This window comes from Telmatherina bonti, assembly GCF_933228915.1.
Source record: "Telmatherina bonti genome assembly, chromosome: 18".
Classification (NCBI taxonomy): Eukaryota; Metazoa; Chordata; class Actinopteri; order Atheriniformes; family Telmatherinidae; genus Telmatherina; species Telmatherina bonti.
The window spans coordinates 11112620-11139896 of NC_136616.1; the positions used below are offsets into that span (position 1 = coordinate 11112620).

General features: G+C 39.8%; 2 protein-coding genes across 2 annotated transcripts in view; one reads left to right on the forward strand and one right to left on the reverse strand.

The window, feature by feature from the left end:
* Positions 1 to 1815, reverse strand: part of col4a6 (collagen, type IV, alpha 6) — a 182317-nt gene extending 180502 nt beyond the window's left edge. Inside the window, exons 1-3 of the mRNA XM_079257522.1 lie at positions 1754 to 1815; positions 1479 to 1605; positions 1242 to 1287 (exon numbers count right to left, since the gene is read on the reverse strand). Coding sequence (XP_079113648.1) covers positions 1242 to 1287; positions 1479 to 1489 — 57 coding nt within the window. The 5' untranslated portion in view covers positions 1490 to 1605; positions 1754 to 1815. The remainder of the gene's footprint in view (positions 1 to 1241; positions 1288 to 1478; positions 1606 to 1753) is intronic.
* A 2623-nt stretch (positions 1816 to 4438) lies between these two features.
* Positions 4439 to 27277, forward strand: part of col4a5 (collagen, type IV, alpha 5 (Alport syndrome)) — a 75187-nt gene continuing 52348 nt past the window's right edge. The window contains exon 1 of the mRNA XM_079257467.1: positions 4439 to 4692. Coding sequence (XP_079113593.1) covers positions 4606 to 4692 — 87 coding nt within the window. The 5' untranslated portion in view covers positions 4439 to 4605. The remainder of the gene's footprint in view (positions 4693 to 27277) is intronic.

Sequence of the window (27277 nt, forward strand, 5' to 3'; positions counted from 1 at the left end):
TAACTTTTAATGAGGAAATTTGTGTTTGACCAATTAATTTTGCACTTTAACAATACCGTTTGGTGTTGCATTAGACATCACTCAGAAGCCTGATTAGTCAGCTTTATAACATGCTATAACCTGTAAGGGCGCCGCCTCTGAGTAACAGAGCCACAGTTGTAGAAAGTGAACCAAAGAATTGTGCTAAAACTTCCCTCCAATATTGTCCTGTTGGTGTTTCCTCTCATTCTGAGGTGTGTTCCAGTTGCAGATGTATGACTGGGCCTAACTGGCACCTGTTAACAGGTAGTTTAATCTGAATCCTAACTCCATCCTCCAAAATGCCTACGTTCTCCAGCACAGAGCCAGGATCATCAGGGAGCGGAGAATCTGCCCGGGATGACCTGCCCTGAGTTTAGATCACAACCAGATCAAACACTTGTGGGATCAGTCGTCTTGTTTTCCCGCCTGGCCATCGTAGATGTAAACATTTTGTACATCTAAGCCAGTAGCAAAACAACATCACACTTTGAGTAGTTTTAGTTCCACAAAACATGAACTTCTTAAAATTTTCTCAGGAAAAGCAGGTGCGCCAAGCGTCTACCATTTCTGAAAAAACAACGGGAAATGTTCACTTTTCACTGCACTGAAGAAGGCGTTTCTTCTTCAGACACTTTGATGTGACGTCTGAACTTCCAGCAGTCTGCTTCTCCAGACTGCAGAGGAGCAGAAGTGCCAAAAGAAAAGGTGTGGCTTGCAAAGGCATGCTGATCTCTGACGATCTCATCTTAAATATTCATCAGCAGGGCGGGATTTGCATTGCAAATAACTGAGCGGGTCCACTCCAACATCCTCAGACTACATTCACAGACTCATTAGAGACAGCAAATATTCTATTTGTTGATGAAATTTATCCTTGAACATCATAAAATACCGCTTGTTTATGTTTTTGCAGAAGATGATGTGATGAAATGTGAAGACAACCGTTGCAAAATAAGATTTCATGCATGAACTCTCACACACACGTGTGTGTTTGTGTGAGAGAGAGAGACACTTTGAATTTCACTTAAATAGCTTTAAGTCACATTGAATTCCCACAAATAACTCAGCTAAATGAGCAACGTTTCATCAAAACTCATCCCCTCCAGCTAGAAAAGGCTCTGCTTGATCTTTCATGTGTTGTGTGAGCGGTAAATAAACCGAGTGGAGAGTGGAGAGTCACTTCACCTGCAGGGGAGGAACAGTAAACAGATAGCACTTACTGCGTGCGTGGATCCCACCACGAGGGCGACTGCAAGTGCCAAAAACCTGCCAGATAAGCAAACAGTCCAGTTAGTATGTTTTTTTGTTTGATGATTATTTCCTCAGCTGTAAGTTTTTGGCAGGTAGAACTGCGCCGAGCTGCGCCTGTAGAAGCACGCAACCTGCGCCAGTTCGCACCGCCGAAAACTGCGGCAGAGTTTGGAAAGAGGTTGTAAAAACACCGCAAAAGTTATTACAGGGTATTCATCTTTTATCTGGTTGAGGGGGGGACCACAAGTCGATCTGGGAGACCCCCTGCTCTTCACCAGCACCAACAGGACTCTCCAACCGCGCTCATGGACTGCTCCCCAAACCCCTGTCAATCTGCCGGGGAAAGACACAAAATAGTCCCACCGCTAAAAAGCAAACCACTGCCATCAGCTTCCAGCATCCACACACAACAAGCACTGGAGCCTTTCATGACTAAGAATTCCTTCCATTTTGTTTTAAAAAGAGAACTTTTCCAACTCACCAAAGTCCCGGCGGTGCAGTCGCTGCTGCGCTCTCCGAGCTGCTGCGGTTCAACTCAGCAGCGCACAGCAGCCGAGGAGAGGAGGAGCCAGTGCGTGTCATTCATGCCCCCCAGACCCTTCTGCCTGCACTGCTGCACGGCTTCTCCAAGCTGGACCACAAAATGTTCAGCGCACCTCTCAGGTCGAGGTGTTCACCTCCAGGTATCCTCATTCCGATTAGAGATGATAAACAAGATGAGAGAAAAACAACGGGTCCGGATTGGTTTTTCTAATGATTACATGTTCTTTATGGGGTCATGTCAGGGCCGGATTAAAAGTACACAGGCCCCTGGGCCCAGAGTGTTCCAGGGTCCCCCTTCCCCACCACAATATTGTGAAAATTGTGAATGATACACTGTGAAACAGCATTTCTAAGATCTCTTTGCCAATGGTACCAATAACAATAGACCAGACACTGTGGTGTAACTATCTGGCTTTTATGTACATTTTGTTTCATGTCCAAACTGCTGGTGTTTGCCCTACATGGTCCAACATGGGCCACAAGTGAGCGTGATGCCCATTGGTTAATCCAGCCATGCGTCATGTTAATGTGAAATAGGCTCGTAATAAACTAGAAAAACACTCGGAGCTCATTTCCAACCATTTTGTGTAGAATCCTCTAAAAAAACAACAATTAAAGAACAATTCTTTCAAGATTAATCCCAACATGTAGTCCACCAAAAACAGTCTGTTGCTTAAAAATAAAACCGACAGACTGATAAATGTTGGGGGAAAAAACAACCTATTTGGTAAAAAGAAGTTTTACAGTGTTGAGGAGTCACGAAAGTTTCAACTCTATAATATATTTTATTTTAGTCAACTTCACCTGAATTACATCACATCATTTTTGTATGTTTGTATGCTTATTTGTTTGCTTTTGTGTACTTTATTTTATCTTTTTAGAAATCATTACAATACCGTATGGATTATAGAGCTTTCCACAGTTCCCTGAGCTGCACATTGGACTGGTACTTGGCACCTTTGTTGGTTTTCACATGGCTTAAAACCTTTGTTATTTTCTATCTCACGTCAGTTTGCTTTACCAACCTCGCCAAAAGTCGTGGAAATAATTACGTTTTTAAATTCGCAACAACTTTGTTTTCACAAAGTCATTAACATAGTGGGAAAGTGATGTTCAGCACTTGTTCCCATGGCAGCGATTGGTCATCAAGCTTTGTACTTTGACACGGAAAATGGTTTGCACTGTAAATTAAAAAAAAAATTTTTTTTTAAATGAGAAAAGAAATGGTTCCTATTAATTTACTTGGAGAAAGTGTGGGAATATTCCTACACATCTGCTTCTTTTCTTTAACTGGACTGGACATGTTGGGAAAATCATTGCATCACAAATCATATTGGTACATTTCACACGATGGGTGATTTATCCGTGTAAATAACATCGGAACTAAAGAAAAATACATTTGTGTTACATAGAGGGGAGCCATGCACGTCTACAGATTATACAGAACCTCATTCACAAAGTCTGGCATGCTTGTATGGTGGTCCAGAATGGACACCGTACTATGGTGCTGGTGAGGACTTTTTGTATGTTTTGGTGGCCACTGTAATGCCTGCTGGTGCTGTCTATCCAGAAGATTGTGATGCAGAAAGAAATTAAGTTGTTTGCAATGCAAAATTTCACCTCGAGATGTCACTGAATTCTGCACACTGCTCCTTTAAAAGCCGATTCTCAAGTACTTCAACAAATACTATTCATTCATTCATTATCTGAACCGCTTAATCTGATCGAAGGTCGCGGGGAAACAAATACTAGCAACTGTGAAAATATTCTAAGTAGTAGTATTTTAAATACATTTAATGAATATTTTTTTGACACAATCAAATGTACAAAGGAATTTCAGAGAAAATATCTTCAAAAGTTAGTTTTTATGCCAACATTATCAATTTACAGACTAAAAAATTAACTTCAGTGGATTTTAATAACTTTGGTATTAAATATGACGTAATATTGTATTACACAATGTAAAATTCCAGCTTTTGTATTAAGAAGTTTTGATCTTTTCCCTTTTATATAGTTTGTTTAACGTGTAACTCATCTGTGCTGAGCAGATTTCTTGATGACATGACCACTGAAACCAAATTAGATGTGGTCTTAGTGACACATCCTAATCAGTTATGTAAAAGTTTACTTCACCTCCTACCATTCTGCCAGCAGCATCCCCCTGTCAGGGTTTTTTTTTTTTTTTTTTTTTTTTTTTTAAAGCGAGAATTTGACCTTTCATAATCTCACAGGAATGCAGCATGCCTGGGCCTAAACAGTTCGTCTTCTTCTTTTAACAAAAAGGTTTAATGTCAAATCTTTTTCTTGTAGCCTCAAGCCGTGGATTTGGATTGGACAGGCGTGAACAAGTGATATCCATCCGCGGATCCCCAACATAGAAAATGATTTAAAACATTTATTAGAACCGGATAAACCAGATGTCAGCTGGACTGGAAATAAACACTCGATTCTTTAGTTGTGGGGGGAAATTACGGCGAAATTAAGCATGAATTTGTTTTAAAAGATATTTTGTTGAAGTGTTGTATATCACTGCGCCAGCAGCGTGTGAAGTAGATCCGGCTGAGCAGGTTGAGGAGGTGGTGAGAGGAAAGAGTTGGAGGCGGAGAGCAGAGGCGCAGGGTGCAGGAGCCAGGAGCACTAGGAGCCTCTGCAAAGCGCAACGACACCAACTCTGCTCGTCGTCTGACTCCTCTTTCAGCAGAACGAGCTGGCGGAGGTCGGAGGGGCGATGCCGTGCAACTGAAGACTGTTTTCAGTGTTAGAGCGGATCTTTGCTTTTATTCCTGTAAGATGAACAAACTGCTGAGGATCCCGGGACGGCGCGCGACTCTGCTGCTCCTCAGCCTGTGCGTCGCGGCGCCGCGAGCCGACGCAAAGGTAAGAGGCTTTCTCTGTTTTGTTTTGGGTTTTTTTTTTTTTTTAACTTTCTTGCAGTGAATTTTAAGTAATGAATATATAAAAAGTGGGGGTTTCCACCGCGCATGAACCTGCTCCTGCCGCCCCCCCTCAGAAAGCCGGCGCCGGGCTTCAGCTCCAACTAACATTTATAAATAGAGACTCCTAACAAGTCTTTAATAATGATAATGTGCACGGAGTCCAACCAAGTGTGCAGCTCTAGATTTACTGGCTTAAAAAATAAACAAACAAACAAGGTGGGTGGATTGAATCAAAGATTCGTGGTTTTTCTGGGAGTCCAGACGGGACCGTGTCCCCCTTCCTTGCGCGTGACGTCTCGTGTTTTGTGCAACCTGCAGCAACATGCCAGCCACCAGCGCGGCTCCATCTCCTGGACTCATCGTGTCTTCTGTTTTTTTTACCATCTTTATCAGTTCAGTAAAACTAAGAGCTCGTGCCCGACAGGAGCGCGCGCATGTCTGCCTTTAACTTGGCTGATTTAGAGCAGATGAAGTGCAACATGTGTTCTGTCAGATGGAGTTCCTCTGCAGGTGTGCATCTGTCTCTTTTAGCTTACAAAAACACTGGCAGGTTTGGACTTACCATCTGCCTGACATCAGTTTTTTCCTCTGCACGTGAGATAGAGTTTTGTGTTTAAACATATTTTATTTCATCATCAGCCCGAATATCAGCTGAATCTCCATCTTCTCAGCCTCTGACATCATATCTGCTTCCACAAACTGCAGACAAACAGTCATATCAGTGAAAGGCCCTGCTCTGACTTCTCATGTAATATTCCAGCAGCTCTATGTGCTGAATATTCACACCTCATTAATAATTCATGAGATCCGGCAGATGATCCCCGCCCACCAGTAGGCGTGTCCAATCAGGCTTGTCTTTAAATATTGCTGCAGCTTTTTTCATGTTCCAGATCATGCAGAGGCATCGTTTTACATCCATCAGCAGTTATTTTTCTAAACAGAAGCATCTTTTCATGTAAGAATGACATTAATCTGCTTTTATGGCTCAATTTTTCTGTAAAAAAGTTCAGATTCTGTTCTTTAGAATAATATTTAGAATGCAAACTTCATTTAAAGCGTTTACAGATTAAATGGAGTTTTTATTGAAGACTCTTTGCTTTGAGTGGATCAGGTTGCGAAAAAGAAGGAAAAAATAATAATAAACAGGAAAATATCTGCAATGCAAACTGGAGATGTTAGGTAGAAGATGAAGAAGATCGCCCTGAAACATGCAGCTGAAGGGGGGGGGGGGGTGTGGATGTGAAAGTGAAAGTGTGAAGTTGCGCTTGACAGCAGGTGTCTGGTAAAACCTTAATCTGCTTTTCCTCCAAAATCTCAGTAGGAAGACCTTGAGTGAGGTTTGCATCGTCAAAACAGGAAGAAATGCCAAGAAAGCGGTGATGCAGAGTGTCTCCCTGCAGCTTAAACACACCTTTCCCCTCCTTCCCAGCATTCCTGCAGTTCCCACTGAGGCCCCCTAGTGGACACGAGTGTGTATGAACCCAGAGATGATCCTTTAATTTGAAAAATTGCTGCAACTTTGGTCAATAAAACACTGTTGGAAAATTCACTTTTACAGAGATGTTTTATCAATCAGTTTCCACTATGTGTGTGTGTGTGTGTGTGTGTGTGTGTGTGTGTGTGTGTGTGTGTTGAATATCAGCATAGTGATACAGATATAAATCTCAGTTCTGCAGGTGAGGGAGTTCATCTGTAATGTACACCTTCAGGTCTTCTTTTGAACCCGTCATGCCTTGCAAACCACAAACCCACTCTTAATTTGATGCGTGCGGACGGGGGATGCTCGTGCATGAGCGCACGGGCCATTGTGGCCTCCCTCACCTTTCACGTCACATGCAAACCAGGTGAATTCCTGCAGATTGGCGGGGGCGGGCATCTTTGCTCTTTAAATCAATTGTTTAGTAATGGAGTGGAGTTCAGTCATAACATCCGAACGTTACAGATAACCTGCAAGATTAAACCAAAAGATAAGACAATCCTCTCCAGGGAAGCAAAGAGAAGAAAGTCATGTGTCGAGACAGCTTTTGGCTTTTGTCTGCTTTTACTTTTCTCTGCATTATTTGTTTAAAAATGTTATCAAAAGTATTAGTTATTTGTCACACAGAAATTCATTTAAATTTAACTTAAAATTATAAAAGTACTTAAAGAGTTTTGCTCATTTTGAGATTTACTGTTGCAAATTCAGACACTATAGGTCAACAGATCAACTTTTTTATTGTTTTTTTTTCCCGAAGTTTGTCTCCGTTTTTACTTTTTTCTGACAATATTTCTGCTTCCCTTTTTCTTCCATATCTGTCTGTTCCCGAAAGCAAATTCCTTCTTTATCTTCTTTATCCCAAAGCGAAGCAAGAGAGGGGTTCCATACAGAGAAATACAGGCACAGACCTGCATGTATATACATATATATATATATATATATATATATATATATATATATATATATATATATATATATATATATATATATATAGATAGATAGATAGATAGATAGATAGATAGATAGATAGATATAGATATAGATATATATTCTTACAATTCTTCAATATTTTTATTTTTGTAGATTAATAAAAAAAAATGTATAAAACTTTTTTTTACTTGTCATTTTTCTTGATTACCATTAGAAAAAACAACAACCCAGCAATCATTGGGTCTGAGGCAGGGTACAGGGACTGGTCACCAGTCCATCACAGGGCAACACAGAGGAGCAACCAACCAGTCACAAACACACTCACTCCTAGGGACAATTTAGAGTAACCAGTTAACCAAACATGGATGTCTTTTGATGGCGTGAGGAGACCAGAGTACCTGGAGAGAACATGGAAACTTTGCTGTGAGGCCACAGTGCTAATAATCGCTGATGTCTTTGGAAAAAATAGCACATACACACACACATAATACGGGTCATCCCAACCAAGCTACCCTGTTACGCACATCGACTTTTTGTGTCAGATAACCTGGATGGTCTTTCATGTGTTTGGTTTATGAAACCAGATGTGACTTTTTCCTCAAAGCAGCCGTCGCCTGTCTGTCCGTCTGACATTATGTCCAGAGAAGTCAACACAGATGAGATTTAAGACTTCTTCCTTGTGTCAGGTAGCAGTTTTGGATGCAGCCGTGGACTTTTCTGGTGAAAGCAGTAGTTTTCTATTGACCCTGGTTGCATGATGTTTTCTCATGCAATGTTGCTCAAGGGCCCAAAAGTGGCAAATATTTAGTATGGATTTCCATCCTTGGCCTGTAAACTCAACAGGGTATTTGTTGTAGATGCTAAAAGACCAGAGCTTGGTTTCCTTCACATCATCAGCATTCACTTGTGACTTCCTGCTATTGAAAGGGTCATGTGCCTTTTACAGCTGTGCATGCCTGTTTGTGAGAATTTTTATTGACTCGCATCTTTTGGAAACTTTTTATAGTTGTTTGGTAAAGTCGTCTGTTTCCAGAAAACATCTTTTTCCTGGAGAAAGTTCTCTCCTTGGCTGGACCTTGGGATTAACTTTTCTTTTCTCCAAGCTTTTAAGTGCTGCTAAGCTCCTCAGGTGGGTTTCCATAGTTATTGGTGCCAGCATGTTGTTGCTCTAAAGTTGATGGGCATTCTGCATTAAACACTTGTAGGTTTCCATTGAACACTCATGTGTCCTACTTTTGTCCATAGATACACTGCTTTAGGTCAATTGCTGATACTAAATTTTACTGACACGTGATCATGACTGTTTGCAGGCTGTGTTAGCCCTGTGATGCACTGCCAGCATGTTCAAGGTGTGTGTTACCTTCACTAAGAGCTCCTCTTACTTCATGTTGCTGGTTCAAAACAGCACCTTCCATATATCAATATCATCAATGTCTTGTTTGATAAATGAAGTACATGAAAAAAACGTCCTCCAGTTTACTTGTGAATAGCGTTAAACAACCAGTTTCATCATAGAACAGTAGCTTTATGTTTAGCTGAAGCTATTGTAAACAGTGCTGTTATAATGAACAAGGTAGGCGGCATTCAGAATTCTTTAATAAAGCAATTATGTATGTGTGTGTGTTTTACTGGTACAACTGGCATCGTGGTGTCAATGAGCTGCAGATGCCATTTAGATTAACAGGTGGACAAAAGTCAGTGAAAGCGAACCAAACCAAATGTTTAGAAAGCTAATTACAGCATGCCAACACATACTCTGCATTTAGAGTCTCATAGATTGAATGTAAGCACAGATTTGGCTTCTTTTCTTGCAAAGATCTTCCTCTCTTCTTCAGTGGTAATATCATGTACTTCGTCTTATCTCAAACCCTTTTCCAGCCTTTATCTTTACTTCCACTCTCACTCAGTGGATGGTAAATATGATGTTTGTTAAAGACTTCTTCATTTACTCTCATTTTGGTTTTCCTTTAGATTTGAAGGTCAGCTTTAAGCCCCTTTCTAACCAGTCTTTTACCAACCTACATGTTACAACATTATGAACCTGAGCAACAGCTCATAGTTGCGTTACTCCTCGCTCCCTCCATGAAAAGAGAGGCAAGGTTCAACCAATCAGTATGGCTCATGCTAGACAGCCGTGTAACTTCGGACATATTTAACTCTAACTCGCTTTAAAACCTTACAAACCTTTCTAGGTGCTAATGGAGGAGGCAGAGACCTTTTTTCTCCATCTGTCTTTTTATCACATTCACATCATCAAGGAGGCCAGCAGGTAGTAGACACTTCCAACATTTCTTCAAATTTTTTTTTTTTTTTTTTGCGTTTGGTTGTGTAAAGTAGTCATGAGCAGTCTTTTTGTCTTCTTGCTATCCTAACAAGCGTTAAAAGTTGGCGAGGCAGTGGAGCTAACAGGCTAATCAAACTAGCTGAAAACATAGGCAGGAAAAAGGTAGATTTTCCCCATCAGACCATCTTTAACTGCATAAACTTTTAGGGGTTAGCAAACACGTTTTTGTGTTGTTTTTTTTTTGGCCTCGGACAGATGTTAAATTTGTATTTTTTCTCATCCAAAGAAACACCCATGTTGCTTTGTCTGCAGCGACCGTACAAGCTAAAATTAGCTTTCTGTCCTTCACAGTGTTTTTGCATAATAAAAGCGATATTTCTAAAATTACAACAAACAATTGCAATTTGCAGGTTTTTCCATTGGTTAACGTTTAGCACGTAGGCCGCAAATGTGCCAGGTAGTTACGTTATTTCAGGGTTTTCCAGTTGCTGCGGAGGATTTGCCTCTTCTAAGCCCTTCTACAGCATTCCCCTTTCTAATTCATTGTAAAACTCTGCAGTTCGCTGGCGGTTTTATTTTTCTACATGATTAGTTGTAAAAAGAAATCTGCTACCTACTTCATCAAAACACACTTCTCTTCTTTACCTGAACTAAACTCGTCACATGACCTCCTATCTGGGGATGGGTAAATGTGAAAAAAGTGTTTCCATTCGACATTAGCGTAGCTGTTTCCAGGATCAGTTTTTTATTGCAATATTCAGGTTTTCACCTCTGGATTGTAAAAGTTCCTGATTGGGAGATTTACATCCAGTCAGAACTTGGATGAACCTCTTTTTAAAGACATCTGAGTTTATCCAGATTAAAGCAAAGATTAAACTCTTTGTGGATTTAAGTCAAATTTAGCTCCAGATGTCTCTTGTTAGACTTTATCTTTGAATTTGGCATATGACAAACTACTTTACTGCCCATCATTTTCTAAAGTTAGCGTTCTTTTTCCATGTAATGGACCTGAATAGTTTGTATTTTGCTAATTGTTGCTGTCTTTAAACAACAATGAAAGCCCTCATTTCATCCTAATTCCAACATTATATGAACAAGTTAATGAAACTAAGATGCTGTTCAGGACAAGTTTGTCATAAATACATTTTTACAACATGTCTGCTGTCTAACTGTCCAACGCCACGCTAAGAGATGTTTTAACACTTGGCTTGTAACAAAGCTTCAGGTTTGATAGAAATCAGCCAGTAAAACTGCTGTTTATACCATCAGGCATTACAAGACTTTTTGGAAACAGGTAAAAACCATCTCAAGCAAACATACAAACTTTTTACAGATAAATTATATGTACCACTTTTATTTAAGTCTTCCTTTGCGAAGGTTTTCTAAATGCAAACAAAGACGTCGCTGAAAACCTGGCTGGTGATGAGTCATGGAAAGACCTTAATATTTACAACTAAACAGTTTGTTTAGCAGATGTTTGTCCATCTTGTGTCGGATGAAAAGCACCACACAGCAGCTGGACGAAGCTTTTTTCTTGGAAAGAATGAAGGAATGTGGCCCAAACCTTTTTAGTTTTAGGTTAATTCCTCCAACGTAAACATTTTATTATCCTACCTTGTAGCTTAAATTCAGAAGTCAGAATAATCAGTCACAGTATAACCCTCCTCCCGGGATGTAAGCCGTCACCTGCTTCAGTCTGTTTATTCCTATCCCAACACCTTTCATTGATCCTCTCTCATTGGTCACATGACCAGTTGAGTCAGGACTCAGATTAATGTGGGAATTAAATTCATCAATATTTCTGCAGGTAGAAGTTTTTTCTGTTTCGGTTTGACGTTTAATTTTTTGGCCCTGGATGTGTTTTGGTGATTTTCCACATCTGGGATGCTTTTGTCATGAAATCACTTGTAAACACTGAAGATTAGTCTCTGAAAACTAATAATGAGCACAAGGTTTTCATTTTATGGTGCAAAGGACTTAAATATTTCACATAAACCAAATTTCCCTTTGGGGTTACTAAACTATCTTTAAATGTTTGGGTTTTTTTTTACTGATAAAAACTTACATTTGTTTGGTTGAAAGCTGTAAAAAAAAATTTCTGTTTGGTTTTTTTGCTCTAGTTTTATATCAGCCACAGCTTTCAGATTGCGGTGAAAATGTTTTACTTCTGCAGCTTGAGCTTTGCCATAGTGTGTTGGCTTGTAAGCTTACTGAGTGTGTGTGTGTGTGTGTGTGGCAGTGATCCACAGGCTACATGACAAATCCACCTACACAAGCCAGTCACAAGACATGCTTTCCTCCTTAACTCCCTCCTCCACTTTTCTAGTCCTTTCCTGACCTCTGCTAGTAAAAAAAAACACATCCACAACTCGTATTTGTTCATTTTGCTGCATTTTTTGCTCAATAACAAGGAATCTAGTGCCCACGGGAAGCAGTAAAGGCTTCCTCAGGGCAAAGTGGAAATGAGATGTGCAGAAGCATGTGAAAAATTCTGAAAGAAGCAGCCTTTAAATATTCAAGTAGAAGGCTAAATAAGTTTAAAAAGCTCCATATTAGAAATGGTTTTGGGGGAAAAAAGAGCGAAAAAAGATCAAAAGAAGAAGTTAATACAGAAGATGAAGGAATATTGGATTTAAAAGCAGCTTGTATTTGTTCCTATCAGCAGGAACATGTATTGTTCTGCATTCTTACTGTCTGAAGAAAAAGACAAGGAAAGTTCATATCTGCCTGAGATGAGAAGCTTATTTTGATCCTAAAATGCCAAGTTCTTCCTCTTTTTCCTCCGCTGCCTAAACCACAGGCAGAATATGTTTTACAGCTTCTCCTGCAGCAGAATAAAGTTATGAACAAATATTTGAGTGCCATTTGACCTGAGCTGACTGGCGTCTCCTTTACGTCACTCAGCACCTGTTTATTACCATCTGCTGGGCATCCTGTCTCCTTTCACATCTTCTTCTTCTGCTTCGTCGTGTTGATGCAAAACTGCTTCAGCTGTCCTTTGCAGCTGAATATAAAAGACAGCTTTCTCTTCATTTCACTGTCTATCTTCTTTTTTTTCTTTTTCATCCTTAAAACTCTGCGATCTGGACTCATTTGATGGCACAGTGACATTTTGCACATTTCCTGAGCTGTCGCCCCTAACGGCATCCGAGGTTGAAAAAGTGCTCGGTTCAGCTTTTTCATTTGGGACCCTGTGTCACGTTGCAGCACAAACAGATGTATGAAGACACACCAGCTGTTTTGAACACACACCATGACTGATTCAGGAAAGAAAGGCAAGAAGACATTAACAGAGAAAGAGAGAAAGAAACAGAACTAGAGATAAGACGAGCTCAGAACGGGTCGGCTGCAAGATGGATGAAGAGTTAGCCGATTAAAGAGGCAGCGTAGATGGGAGATGTTCTGCAGAGTGTCTTAAAGAGAGGTTGATCAATGTTGTCAAATTTTACATTTCAATAAAAACTGATTTCACAAATACTAGATGAGTTATAACAGAATAAGTAACGTCTTTACTTCTGACTTGGCGTAAAAAAAAGATCCATAAACAGATTAATGCAGAGGGCCAATGGTGATGTTTTTTATGTGCAAATGTTACAGAACAGCAATGAGCAAAATATTCATTCATTCATTCTACTAACCGCTTAGTCCGATTAAGGGTCGCAGGGAAGCTGGAGCCTATCCCAGCAGTCTTCAGGCAAAAGGTGGGGTACACCCTGGACAACTCACCAGTCCATCGCAGGGCCACGCAGAGACAAACAACCACTCACACTCACTCCTATGGGCAATTTAGAGTAACCAATTAACCGAACATGCATGTCTTGGAATGGTAAGAGGAAGCCAGAGAACTCACCCATACACAAGGAGAACATGCAAACTCCACAATGAAAGGCCACTGTCCAAACCTCACCCCAGCTGAGGATCAAACCAGGGACCTTCTTGCTGTGAGGCCACAGTGTTAACCACTATGCCACCGTGCAGCTCCGGAACACACACCGGAAAAATATTCACAAAAATGTATTGCAAGTCTCCTCTAACCTGGGCTAAGTCCAGCCTAGGTGCAGTTTAGCAAGGAAGCCATGTTATGTTGGCGTCCTTTCTCTGCCTTTGTTTTGTTGAGCAGGAATTCAGAGAGACAAGAAATGTAAAAAGAGAGACAGACAATGACCTCTTAAACATTGTACAGCTCAGTTTGTCACTTCTGGGATTTTACTTTCGATTTATTTTGTCTTTGCAGGATAAACAGCTGGTTTACTTTTAAAACTACATGATACAAAGTCCAACTAGTTTTAATTTAAGATCCTGTGTAGGACTGCTAAGCTAGCTCATTTAGCATGCAGATTTCAGGTGTGTCTGCGTTATTAATCATATTAGGTGAAACCCCGAAGCAAGTAAAACAGAGAGTGCAATTATCTCCAAACCACAGAAACCAGTATTTTATTCTTAATACAACAGAGAAAACAAAAAATGCCGAAAGTGAAACATTTTAATGTCTAATCAAAACTATTAGCTCTGCTTTAGTTTTATCACAACAACATGCCTCATGAAAAGTTGCAATGAAACAAAGAAGCGTTTCTAAAGAGAAAAAGTTGATGCAATAAAGCAGACAAACTGGTGATCAATGTTTTGAAAGGAGCATCCGCGAGAGGATGCTTGGTGAATACACACTTAACTGCATGCGATTTGCTGAAGAGCACAAGATTTTTCTCTTTTGCACACAGAAATGAAAACAAATGGGTACAGTGAAGTTTAGTATGGAAATGTTAGAGCCTCTTCCATCCGAATTTTTTTCCAGCATCAAAATGATCCAAAAGATACCTGCAGGATTGTTTGTAGACATCTGAATGGTTAGCTGTAGCAGCGTTATCGGAGGCTCTCCGGCCACACATGACAACTCGCTTTACTCGTACAGAACAGAATCAGTGATACCGTCATGAGGAAGCAGGACCATTGTTACGGCCCATGGCCTGTCATCTATCTCATCCCCACTCATCTCATCATTACTGGGAGATTGGCTACACCTGATGTTCTCCATGGTGCTGCCCTTAGACGGATGTGCTGGTTGCTGATTGGTTGCCTACACTCCTACCTACCTGTGATTGGCCGAACCTCTGCTGAGCACCAGAATAAAGGCTGTCAACATACTTCATTCAGGGCAGCTGTGTTTGGTTGGGTTTCGGTGTCACCGCTTGCCACTCATTCACTGCCAGTGAAAGAGTTTTGACTGTTTGGTGTTTGAGGTTTGAACTACTGTGTTTAGTGAACCTTTTTGTTTTTGTGATTATTGATTGATTGGTAAAAGCTTTGGTTTACGCTTTTGTTGTTGGGTTTGTTTTGGCTTTTGGGTTCGCTCTTTGACTAACACCTGTGGCTCCTGATGCCTTTCAAGGACCAGTGGGTCCTAAAGAAAGCCTTCATCTCTCTTGGTTTCTTGGTATTAGTATTGCCACCTCTTGTTCCCATGGACAAACTCCATCTGGGGTCGTAACACCTCTCATCAGGTTATGGTAGCGAAGAGCACAATGGACAGATGCTTTCTTTTAGCAGTGCCATTTTTGTCTCCATCTCTCCTTCTTGTCTATATTTATATCTCAAATGAACTGTTGTAATCCCATATTTATTTGAGAGACTAATGGCAAGGAGTGAAACACACACCTCTGCAGGAACGTCTTGGCTGAATGTTAGTAAAGTTAGTAAAGTGCAGAAACAGAGTTGATTCTTAGAAGCTGGAAGCTGTTTTGCCTTCTTTGCTTTGAAGAGTATAGCAGAGTCTGGAAGACTGCCTCCTTCACTCCTCTCTGTTTTCCACTCCTTCCTGATATCCAGTGCTCCGTGTTCCCTCACTTGTCTAATACAAGCACCTGTTTCTTTTACCATACTAGTCACTGAGAATCAATGCTTTTCCAGCTGTAACATGGAAAAACAGCGTTTATTTCAAAGACATCAGACTGTGGTTACCATATTATATTCTATTTCCTCTTCCAGAGGGAGCCAGACTAAACTACTGGACAAAATGTACATGTTAAGTAAAGTATTATATTCCCAGAAAAAATCCTGACATGCCTGGGACTGTCTCTTATGGCCAGTTTTCATATGCGCCACGGTTTTGTTCTGGAACACCAAGTTGCTTGTCAGATGCAGCCCACCTGCAAGCTCAGTCTGCCTAACTGGATCTACAAGATCCCAAAATCACATGTCTTTTTTAATAGTTATGTAACTGAGTGGCTCTTTACAGACATACTACCAACTGAAAGGGTATGCACCAAGAGGAAGGTATTTATATGTCAATAAGTATGTTAGGCTAGATCCTTGTGGAAAGATTGTGGTGTCTTAAAATCTTGTGATTCTCTACTTCCAGGATAAACATGTCACTGTCCATCGCAGAATAAAAGCAACAAACTAAATACGCTCTGTCAACAATAGAGCCGACGCGTGTTTCGTATTGCACAAGCTACAGCGTGTCCCGTGGCATAGCCAAGCCATGGACTAAAATGCGATTGGCCACCAGAGGTCACTGCAGGTGCATAATGCCAGACACACGCATCAGGTGCAAACTGGCCTTTAGGAGCATGTTAATGTTGCAGTTGAAACAGCACATATGATGTGTTTTCTACATTAAAGTAAACTTTCTAACACCTGGTGGCAGCAAAACTTGGCAGATGTAGCCAAGATTGTGCTGGCGCTTGTTAACAGAACTTTTTACGTTTGTGTGTAAATCTACACAAAGTAGCCGAGTACTGAAGCAAGAAGGTGTCGTAGCATGTTATTGAAGACATTAATACATAAAATAATCCACGTTTAGGGATTTTCTGAAAGAGGGAATGACTTTTTGTTAGCCAGAATAATTTCAGAATCAAGTAGATCGCCACCTTTTGGTTTGGATCCTGACAGTATTTCAATCATATCTGGGTTTTCATGATGGTGGAGAATTACGTCATAAACAGCAATTGTTTTTTTGTTTGTTTTTTTTGGGGGGGGGGGGGGACTTAGGATGAAGAAACTCTTTTTAAAAAAATACTCATGTCCACATAGATATAAAGGGCCAGATCTACTAAGATCCCAAAATACAAGTAGTATTTTGTGTGTGCAATCGTGAATTTTGCACATTGAGCTGAACCACAGTTTGCAAGGGATTTATTAAGAGTGACGGTGTAAACGGTGCAAGCGTTGAGACTTTTTATTTAAACTAGGGTTTTGTGCAGCATGGCGAGCTTGGAAAAGAAAAATCGGCATATAAAAAAATGTCTGCAAATAAAACAGTTGTGGGTGAACGGTGTCAGTGTCACCTTGAAAGGAAACAAAGCATGAATGAATATGAGACAGTGTCTTGTTTCTCATAGAGGCCTCGTTTATTTTTTACCAAAGATTTCATAAACTGACCCATCTAAAAACTCAACAGCTTGCAAAGAACAGAAGACAGTTTTTCTAAAATAAAATAATCATGCAGTGACCCGAGATAGTTTGCACATGTTCCTATTACTCTAAGAAATACAGCTACTAAAAAATACAAAACAATACAAAAAAACCCCTAAAAACCACTTGTTTAGCCTCAGTTATTGACTGTCAAGTGCATGGAAGCCTACTTACTGTGACCATCCGGCGCAACATGGCATTTAGGACTTAGACAGCACATCTGGGTGTTTCCAGCAGTGACACGATATCTGTCATCCAAATCCACCCTGAGTTCTTCAAACAGCTCCAAAATGCTGGATAAGAAATATGTTTTATTGACTGTTTCCTCGTTCATCCAAAAATGAACGAGGAAAGGGGGGGGGGGGGGGGTGATGCAGCCATGTGCACAAATACGCACAGACAGTTGCACATCATGTTGGCAGTTTCTATGAGCAATATTGCTCTCAAGTTTGATAAATTACATTGCAGGGGCTAAATTGATATATTTAAATTTTCTTCTCCTAACATAAACAAAAACGTGAATGAATGACCTATATTGCATATTCATTGTGGCAGACATACTAACTGGATAGAGACGTGTTATTTTGCACCTTAGAAAGATGCAACTCTCAGTGAACGCCGTTTCTAAAATGTTTTTTACTTTTTTTATGAGTGCAAAGAGTTAGCCCGTTTTAGTACACGCAAACCTTCAGTGGGTCTGGCCCATAGTCTTCACCAACTCCTTTGAGACATAACGGGCCCTTGACGGAAATGTGTGGCTTACCTGCCAAAAGGGACCATGGCTTTCCTACCAATCTTAAAAAGTTAAGGCATACAGTTGTCAGGTGTGGTATAGAGCAAAAACACAAATTTCCAAAAGTTTCTGTACTTCCTTAATAATGTTTTCATGATTTTTAGGGTGTGTTGTTTGCCTCTTAACTATCAGAGCTAACATAGCAGAGCCTTATGGAATTGAATTTTGTAAAAAACAAAACTACCATTGTTGTTTCCAGCACAAATTTGCTCATACACAGATGTTTTGCTTGGTGTATCTCCGAGTATACCTAACACAATGGCTCTACTTTGTAGTGGACATTTTATTGCGTTACAAACCTCCCAGTACCTTCATTTAGGATTCTGCTAATGCTGATACATGACAATGTTCAAGATCTTTTACTTTAACTCCAATATCAGACTTAGTCTCAGTGTTGTTATCTAACGAGTACATAACTAGAGAAGGAGATGAAAATGACCTAATTCTGTAAAAAGATCATTTTATATTTAAGCTTACATTTCCATAACAACAAGGGCCTTGTAAAGTCAACACCAGACTATAAAGTATGGATTTATTTGTTGGTCAGGATGTGGGTTGGTGATACTGTTACTAATGTTGGATCTAATTAGTCCCACTTGTAACTCCAAACATAATTTTCTTTCCCATGTTCTGTTCCTTTCCATTTTCACCAAACAAAACAGAATAAATGTGTGCGTGTGTGTGAGTGTATGTGCTCCTCAGGTGGAGCCGGGACTTGGTTAACTGCAGGTCAGTGTACCGGCTGGTATGCAGCTAAGCCTTTAGCATGAGTTGGAGGATAATGTTCAGTATGTTTGTGTGTACCTGTGTGTGTGGCAAAGCAGTTTTAACGTTGCTCAGTGATACAGCGATGGGAGGGGGAAAAAAAGTCACCTGACCCACTTGCAGTGGATTTATTTAGTTGTTTGTTTTGCAGGTTTGTTTACTTCTCCATGTTCTTCTACTTTTCATAACATTTTAAGCTATGTTATTTCTGGACAATGTAGAATCTGCTCAATGCAACTTGCTTGTAATTCAGTCATGACTTTCTATCATACACTGTAGCAGAGTCCAGTAATAGTTCGATTTTCTGTTGTTTTCCATTGGTGGTTGGCAAACACAAGACACAACTGGAGAAAAGCTTGTGACGGTGCATCACCTCCAGTTGCTGGTTAAAACAAGACATTAATTGGACGTTGTTTGGATGGTGCAGCTTCTTACAATTAAATCACTATTTAAAACCATTCTAAAGGAAGTGCCCATTACTATTTATTGGTTGCTATGAAGCCAAATAAACAATATCATTTATCTGATAGTGAATTGGAATTATTCCAAGACATTTGCCGCAAGAGAATGTAAAAAGATATGATTACATAGTGTTGATGTAAATTTGTTAGGTTGAAATTCACATGTGCATTTGATATTATGTAAAAAAAAAAAAAAAAAAAGTCATCTTTAATGGCAATACGTTGAGCTGAATCGGAAGTATGAGGACATGTTTTTTCTTCATGTTTCTGCATTTGTATCAACACTGGAATCGTGGATTCCCCAGGACAAACAGACCCCCACTGGTCAAAATAAATATCAGACATCTGTCCCAGCACAGACAGAGAAGAGAAAGTGACGATTAGTGAGCAAACAGCAGATTTTACAATGAAGAGCAAGAAGAGAATAATGCAGAGAAAAGAGGGCTCAGAAAATGGTTAAGTTTAAAATTTAAGTTCTTAAATGTTTTCTCTGAGAAGACATTAAAAGTTCCTTTTTGGGAAACTGTTGTTCCACAAACTGACTTTTTCCAGTGGCAGTACAAACAAAAAATTTAGGTTTGTGGTTTGATAGAACTTTTTTGCACCACTTTTTATTAAATCTCACTTTGCACCTTAATGATAAATTGACCAGAATTGATCATTGACCATTGGTAAAACAGAGGAAAAAACAGCATATTTTTATTTCTGGGTTAGTTTGTCAGCAAAGCTTTGTTTTAAATTTTGATTGACTCGTTTATTGGTTGACAGTAGTCAACTTAAAAAAGTTAAAGTTATTATGACCCAGATTTAAATCAATTCAGATTTTTACAGTGTTGCACAGATGTGGGTCTGCCCTTTTCCCTGTACGTGTAATTTTTGGCTGATGGGAGGTGTGAAAAGTGGTCTTTCTGTGTGGGTTAACACGTTCTCCTTGTGTATGTGTGGTTTCTCTACTCTGTCCCCCTCCCAACAACAAGACATGCATGTTAGGTTAATTGATCATGGATCACATGTAAGTTGCTTTGGATAAAAGCAACTGTGGAATGGATTAGGGCTGTGACGATATGTTTTGGCCCGATTTGATTCAATTCCAATTTTTTGGGTGCCGATTCAATTTAAATTGCGATTGTCACGATTCTTCAACATTGCTGATTTTTGTAGATTAAAAACAATAATTGTGCAAAAGTTTTTTGCAAGTCATTTTTCTTAATTTTTTTTTATAGGAAAAATACAATATAGTTGTCAGACCATCATTCTGCTGCTATATTTGCCCAAGAAGACAAAAGATCAATAACAACAATAAGAATGACAAAAATTTTATAATGTGTGATTTGCATTTATTTGAAAAAAAAAACAACTTATTTTTAACAAAAAAAAAAGAAAAATTTAAATTGTGAAGCAAAAAATCCCAATATTTGACTGTTGACCCTTGAATGGACGAACCAATGCTGCTAATAATAAAATTTATGACAATAGTTTTATTGTTGATTTAGTTTTTTTGCTTTGTTTAGTTTTTTTTTTTTTTTGTTATATTTATTCTTTATGAGGTATTTTAGCCTGCGATAGACTGGCGAGCTGTTCAGGGTGTACCCCACATTTCGCCCAAAGACTGCTGGGATAGGCTCCAGCTTCCTCACGACCCTTAATCGAACTGAGCGATTCGGATAATGAATGAATGAAGTATCTTAGCCTTTCATGTTAGGTTTTTCTTTTAAAACATATTTCAGATCTTATTGTTATCAGAAATGTGGGACAGCAGCACCAGAGGAGGAGAGTTTAATAATTTTGTAGTTTTGAGGTGATGAACTTCTGCTGATTGATCGGAAACCTGCGCAGTTTTGTTCCCACACATGATTCTTATGACGGCAACAGGCTCATGTAAACGCTACTGCAAGAGATTCCACCTGTCACTTCCCACTGGTGTTCAGTAAGATGACAATAGAATAAGAAGCAAAAAGGCGTGATTTCTTAATTTCTTCTAATTGGAACATTTATTTAGGATCTGGTCCATATTCTCATGAAACGACCACCGAATCTGCCTATAAAGGCACAGCCCAAGGGGCATGAGGACCAAATGACCACCCAGAGATGTTTAAACAGTCATAAAGACATGGCTCAACTGGGGCTAAATGCTTAATTATCACCAATGGTCACAAAACCCCAAAGAAAGGCTTCTGCATTGTTTGAAGTTATTTTCATGGGTGGAGGCCCTTTTACAAGTCTGTGCCCAGGGGCCGACTGTCTCATCATCTGCTGGTACATGATTAATGTCAAAGACTGAGCTGGCTGATATTTTTACTTCTTTCACTCCTATAGTCTTGTATTGACACGAGTTATCATGCACAATCTTGTCTAATTGTGTAAATTAGACAAGATTGTTGATGATAAGCACATTATTAGACTTGAAGAATCCACTGGAAACGCCAAAAGGCATGCTGTAGCAAACAGGTTAGCGCTGAAAAGCAAACATTTTGTAAAGCATTTGAACGTCTCTGTGTGATTTTCAGGATTTCTGTTTGTTTCTAGTGCCAAACCAACAGGCAGCCGTGCAGCTGTCAAGCTCCATGACACTTAAATGTGTCTGCTCTCATTATGAACAGGGCATGTGAGAGAAATACAAGCAGGCTGGGAGCCTGCTGGGACCTGTTCCTTGCAGGACATGATCAGACAGGGACAGCAAGAGAGAGCTTGTTGTGGTCGGAGGATCAGAATATAACTGCATGCAGTACTCAGGGTTTATGCTTTAAATGTTCTGATTTTTTTTCCATTTATGTTGGCTGAATTAGTACATAACCCGGTATGAACATGTCAGGTTACAGGTTTAGCTTTTCCATCAAGAATCTCATGACTTTGAATGAAATCATCTTCCAGAGTTTATTTTTACAGGAATCTCAACACTTTGATGTCATTTATAGTAACTTTACATTATGAGAACTTTGTCTCCTAAATGTCTTCATTATAGAGATTATATATAGCCCTGCTTGTGCTTCCAGTCTCTTCACTGCCCCCCTGTGGTGAATATGTTGAACTGCATGAACATTTCAGACAAATTTTTATTTGTATGCCTGTTATCTGCCGTAGCATCTGATGATTAAATTCTCTCTGATCACACACTGTCATATTTAAACACACCTTAATGTTTAAATTACAACCACAATGTAAAAGTTTCTCACTCATAAATGACTGAAATTCCTCAAGAGAGGCATAGACAGACCATGAGTCAGGTGAAAGAGTGCATGTGAACATGCACATTGGGAGATAACTTACAGATTACTTACCAGTACGGGATGTTCTTGTTTTGACTACAGCAGGCTTTGGACTAAATATTACATTTAGGCTATGGCCAATCCAAACAGTAGTACACCTGCAGTTTGCCGGGTTTCTGACTGGTTTACAAAGATGTCTAAACAGCCAAACATCTACTTGATCCAAATAAATTGAAAGTTAAACACTTTTTTTATGATTATTTTTTGGTTTTTCTGGCTGGAAAGTTTCTGCAGAAGGATGTGTTCGCAGGAGTTTTACTTGAAAAGATTTTGGTCTATTTTTGAGCATTTCGTAGTTTTGTTGTTGTGTCTGTGAAGCTAAGTGTATCGTACGCTTATTTATGGACTAAACTCCACAGACTGAAGTTAGTTTCCTTTCTCTCCTCACCCCCTTTTGCCTCCAGCCTTCTTGGTTTACCTTCTACTTCTGTCACTCATGTCCTCGCAGTTCCTGCTCCCTTCCTCTCTCCTACCTGCCTCCTTTCAGTCAGTCCCCAGGCTACACATATCCAGGTATTCAGCTGGCAAGCTTCTGCTCCCCCTCTCTAATTTCTTGTTGCCCGTAGCTACGACTCGCCGTGCCAAGTGGTGATGTGTGTGGATCAGTGAAAAGAGGGAAGGCAGGGCGTGTCTGAACCTGTGCTATTCAAGGCAGGGCAGGGCTGGGCTGTCGGCACACTTATATTTTACAACACCACACTGTTTGCTGAATTAAATCAGGCATCTGATCACATAATAATAACATGCTAATCATAGCGATACCTACAACATGGCTGATATCCATCACTTGGCTCATCGCTCTGCTGATTTTGGCTTATTACTTGTTTACAGGTATAGATTGATATGATAACTATTATGATGAATTTTTTCCTGGATTTTTATTCATTTATTATAAATTGAATGCATTAAAAGTTACTTTAGAAATGGCTTGGATACATTTAATGTTTGTATGACATAAAAACCAAATGCACTATAGCCAAACGTTCTCCAAAATGGAACGCAGGCTTGTTTATACACCTGTGCTTGTCATACTGGTTTTAGTTTAAAGACGGGATTCAACTTTTGGTTTTTAAGATACGTAGCTGGAAATTTTTATAAGCTTAAGCTCACTTTAAATGCATTCAATCAAGGCTTGGTGCACGTGGCTTAAAAAAAGAACCCAAATATTAGAAATGACTTTAATTTAAAAACCTACAATCTTATGAGAGTCTTATGAAAAAGACGCCTACAGCTGAACCTGATGCTTATAGGTCAGAGTGAGAATAACATGCTTTCACATCAGAGTCTCTAAAGGTCACTAGATTTATTATTCTCTTTTCCTCTTGTAAATAAGCCACCAGAGCTGTCAGAAAGCTTGCTAAATATCCATATTTACACATGTGAACATTACGAGCACATGGTATTTGGATGCAGTGAACTCAACAGGCTGTATGTAAATTTGACGATTGAATAAACTTAATATTGGATGATACAACCCCATCTAGATGTTTTTCTCACTATAAAACTTGTAAATATGTTTTTTATGTGAGTCCACTGGAAGTAAATGAATTCTTTTGGGAAACTTGTTTTCTTTTTCTTTTTCTTTTACTTGGGTCTCTTGTAGTTCTCACCAGCTGAACCAGACAGCGAACGCAGCACTTTCAGTTTGAAGAATCAGGAACAAATCTCTCAACTTCAAACACAGCTTCACCTTGACTTTTATTTTAGTTTGGCACATTAGTTTTCCTACCAAGCAGTGAAACTGCCTCACAGTCTGTGGTCCCCTCCAGCATGGACCGAACGGTGACATGGTCTACGTGGTCCACATCACATGGCTTGTTCACTGTTGGTAACTGTGACGAAAAGCGACAAAAAAATAAGCCATGAAACTTTTAAAGTTTTGGGTGTTTTGATGGGAAAAAAGTTTTTTAAATTCTCTTCTGACTTAGTTCACCCATCAGATTCGCCTCATTTAAAAAAGAAAAACCTTTCATCTTTAAATAGGTGGTGAAACTTTGGCTTAAAAAGGTGCCGTCATGACAGCATATCTCTGATTTAACAAACATGACTTACTTCTTCCCAGTCTTGTGTTTTCGTTAGTGTTGGATGAACAAACACCCTCCTTGTGTGGGAAAGATGAGTGGGACCTGATTTTGTTCCCACAAGCAGCATGCACAGCGGAGCAGGCATGTGTTTACTTCTCCCTCTGAAGGGATGTTTAGAACATTTTAGAAATTCCCAAACACTCCGTAAAGTTGGAGTTTTTTGGGGGGAAAATGGCGCGATTCAGACCTGCAGTACCGCGAAACGTCCAGCAGGCCGACCGAACGCGGCGGAGGCCATTCAGTCATCATCTCTGCAACCCTGGATGCAGGTTTTCTTCAATGTTCAGTGGAAGCAGAAGAAACATGCAGTAAGAGATGAAAGCGTGCAGCAGATGGTGAGGCATGTTTTAACAGCTGTAACAGAGGTGGTGTGAGGGTTTGTGTATTAGTGATCTCCGCAGGCAGCTTTAAAGCTCTCATTTTGTGGTGCGGTGGGGGTTCATGCCACATTGCAGCGCTACTGAATTATTGCAGAGCTTAAACAGAGAAAGTAAAAGAGTGACATGTTTCTTTTTTCATAATTCCCATGAAATCAATAATTCAACAACCCAGAAAATTCCAATCAAATCTAGTTCTGTTCTCCGTCAGTGAATAAAGACTGACGTTTACTGATTAACTGGTTTTTCTGTCAGCCTTTAACAGATTTCTGTGAATGTTTTCTAGCTTGTTTGGGCACATTTTCTATTAAATGTTGCAGGAAAGTGTGTTGATTCAGGAGTTTATAGATCAATCATGACATATTGTCTGTTAATGCACAGTTTTAAAGGTGTAAAAATGACCACATGGGAAATCAAGTTAATTGTCTTGACCTGCTTATTGTAATGCGTGACTGGCGAACCTAAACAGGCCACCAGCTGACGACAGGACTGGGTATCACTGGCTTTCGTGTATTATACATACAGTTGGGTTTTCTTTTTATATAAGACAATGCTTTTCTGTTTTTCGGCTTGCTCTGCGAGAATCGCTGCACCGAGTAGTGTCTGGCAACGTTTTAGTTCTGTGATACTCTGAATTTAGAGGGTTAAAACACAGTAGTATCATTTCCCGCTTTGGCATTCAACAACGGAAAAGGTTTTTAGACTGAATTAAATCCAATTCACTTCCATATTACTGACAAAGTGTTTTTTTTTTTTTTCAGCTATTTGGAGACATCTGCTTATTTATCTTAAAGTGACGTGGACAACATTGCAAAGTTACGAAAAGTGGTCATAAACAGGATGGAAATACAGAATGTTGCAGACAAATCAGAAGAGGGGATTATGCCTACGCAATCTGCCGGGTTGTTGCCATGGGGATGGCATTTGACTGCGGGGCCCCTGCATTGCAGCCTTTTGGCTGTGGCGTGGATTGTGGCCTGAGTCAGTGACGCCTTCTACGGTTATGGATGGGCTGGCCTGGTTTTCTCGCAGTGTGCCAAGCCAGGTGTTTGTTTGTTTGTTTATTTCTTTATTTACTTGTTGGTTAAGGAGACAGAAGATGGAGACAGAAGATACTCCAAGAGTTGTGCTATGCAACATGGGATTGGAGTGTGTGTGTGTATGCGTGTGTGAATGATCAGGTATGTCCATACATTTGTATTCTTTGTAGTTTTTAATATATGAAAAACACTTCAGGAATGAAAGGTGCTTTAAAAAAATGTTTGATTTGATTTGAAGAGTAAGAGAGAGATGAGTCGGCACCATGCCGCGCTTTACACCCTTCAGGATTATTGACTGTTTCCAGGGGTGTCAAACTCCAGTCCTCAAGGGCCGGTGTCCGGCAGGTTTTTGTTGGTTCCCTCTACCAACCATTCAAATCAAATGGATCCAGCAGCTTCAACCTATCGACCTATTTATGAATTCCGGTTAGGTGTGTTGGAGCATGGAGACAACAAAAACCTGGAGGATACCGACCCTTGGGGACTAATGACTAATGACTAAACCACTAAACTAATGACTAAACCACTCCTGTGGTTTAGTCATTAGTTTAGTCATTAATCAGCTATTTGTTTAGGCTGAGAATCCTGCAAAATTCACAGATTCCTCTTATTAATGACAAAGAAAAGCCAGATTTAAGTCATTTTAGTGCTTCGAACCAGAGCGTGTTGGCTTGCTTATCGGTTAACTCACTACTTTTTCAACCTTCACGTGTTTCTTTTTCATTTTAAGTTCTGGTTCATGTTGGTGAACTTCACATGCTATTACAGCTTTTAATGATTCTGATCAATCATAAGTTTCCTGTTTTCTTCTTTTTTTGTCAGACGTGACGTAAATTCCAGCGAGTTTTGAGTTACAACAACTATCTTTTTAATATCTAACTATATGATTTACAGAAAAACGTCTGTGCTACAATGTGAAGCAAGCCGAGCACAGATGGTGGTCAGCTCCCCTCCAGCCATCTCTCAGCAAGAGGGCTTGGGGGTCAACATTCATAAGACCAAATGAAAAGAAAAGAGTGGAATGAAAATTGCAGTGGGGGAAAAAAAAAGAGAAATTCCTGGGAATATCAATGGAATTCCTTGTCTGTGGTATGACTAGACGCACGTGCATGTGTGTTTAGATGAGTGAGAGACCCAGGGCTTGTCAGTTGGGGGGGGTCTTCCTCTTTCTAAGAGCCAGTAAGTCAAAACATAAACGGTGAAATTTTTTGTCCAAGTGAAAACATTTGGTTTGGTTCTGCTCTCGGGGCGTCAACACGTTGGAGCAGTCAAAGTCCAGCTGCGATGAAAGAGAACGGCGGATTGGCGCAGCAGTTCGGAGACTGGAACGCACCTCTTCATAACAGAATAAACACACACACCGGAGTGCAACGGACGGACCAGGATACACATGCATGCTGGGCCTTAAATGGTAACATAGATGGTTTTTCTGCCACATTTTCAGCTCATACTTAATGGCTGCTTTTCCGTGTTGCTGCAAAACGCCATTTATATTCTGAAATAACGTAAAAAAAAAAAAAGTAGGAAAAACCCTTCAGATTAAAAATCTGACCATCTTTTCCACAGATCTTTCAGACTGAAAACTGTTGGTTTATGTGTCTGGACGATTTAATCAGGACTGAAATAATGAAAAACTTTC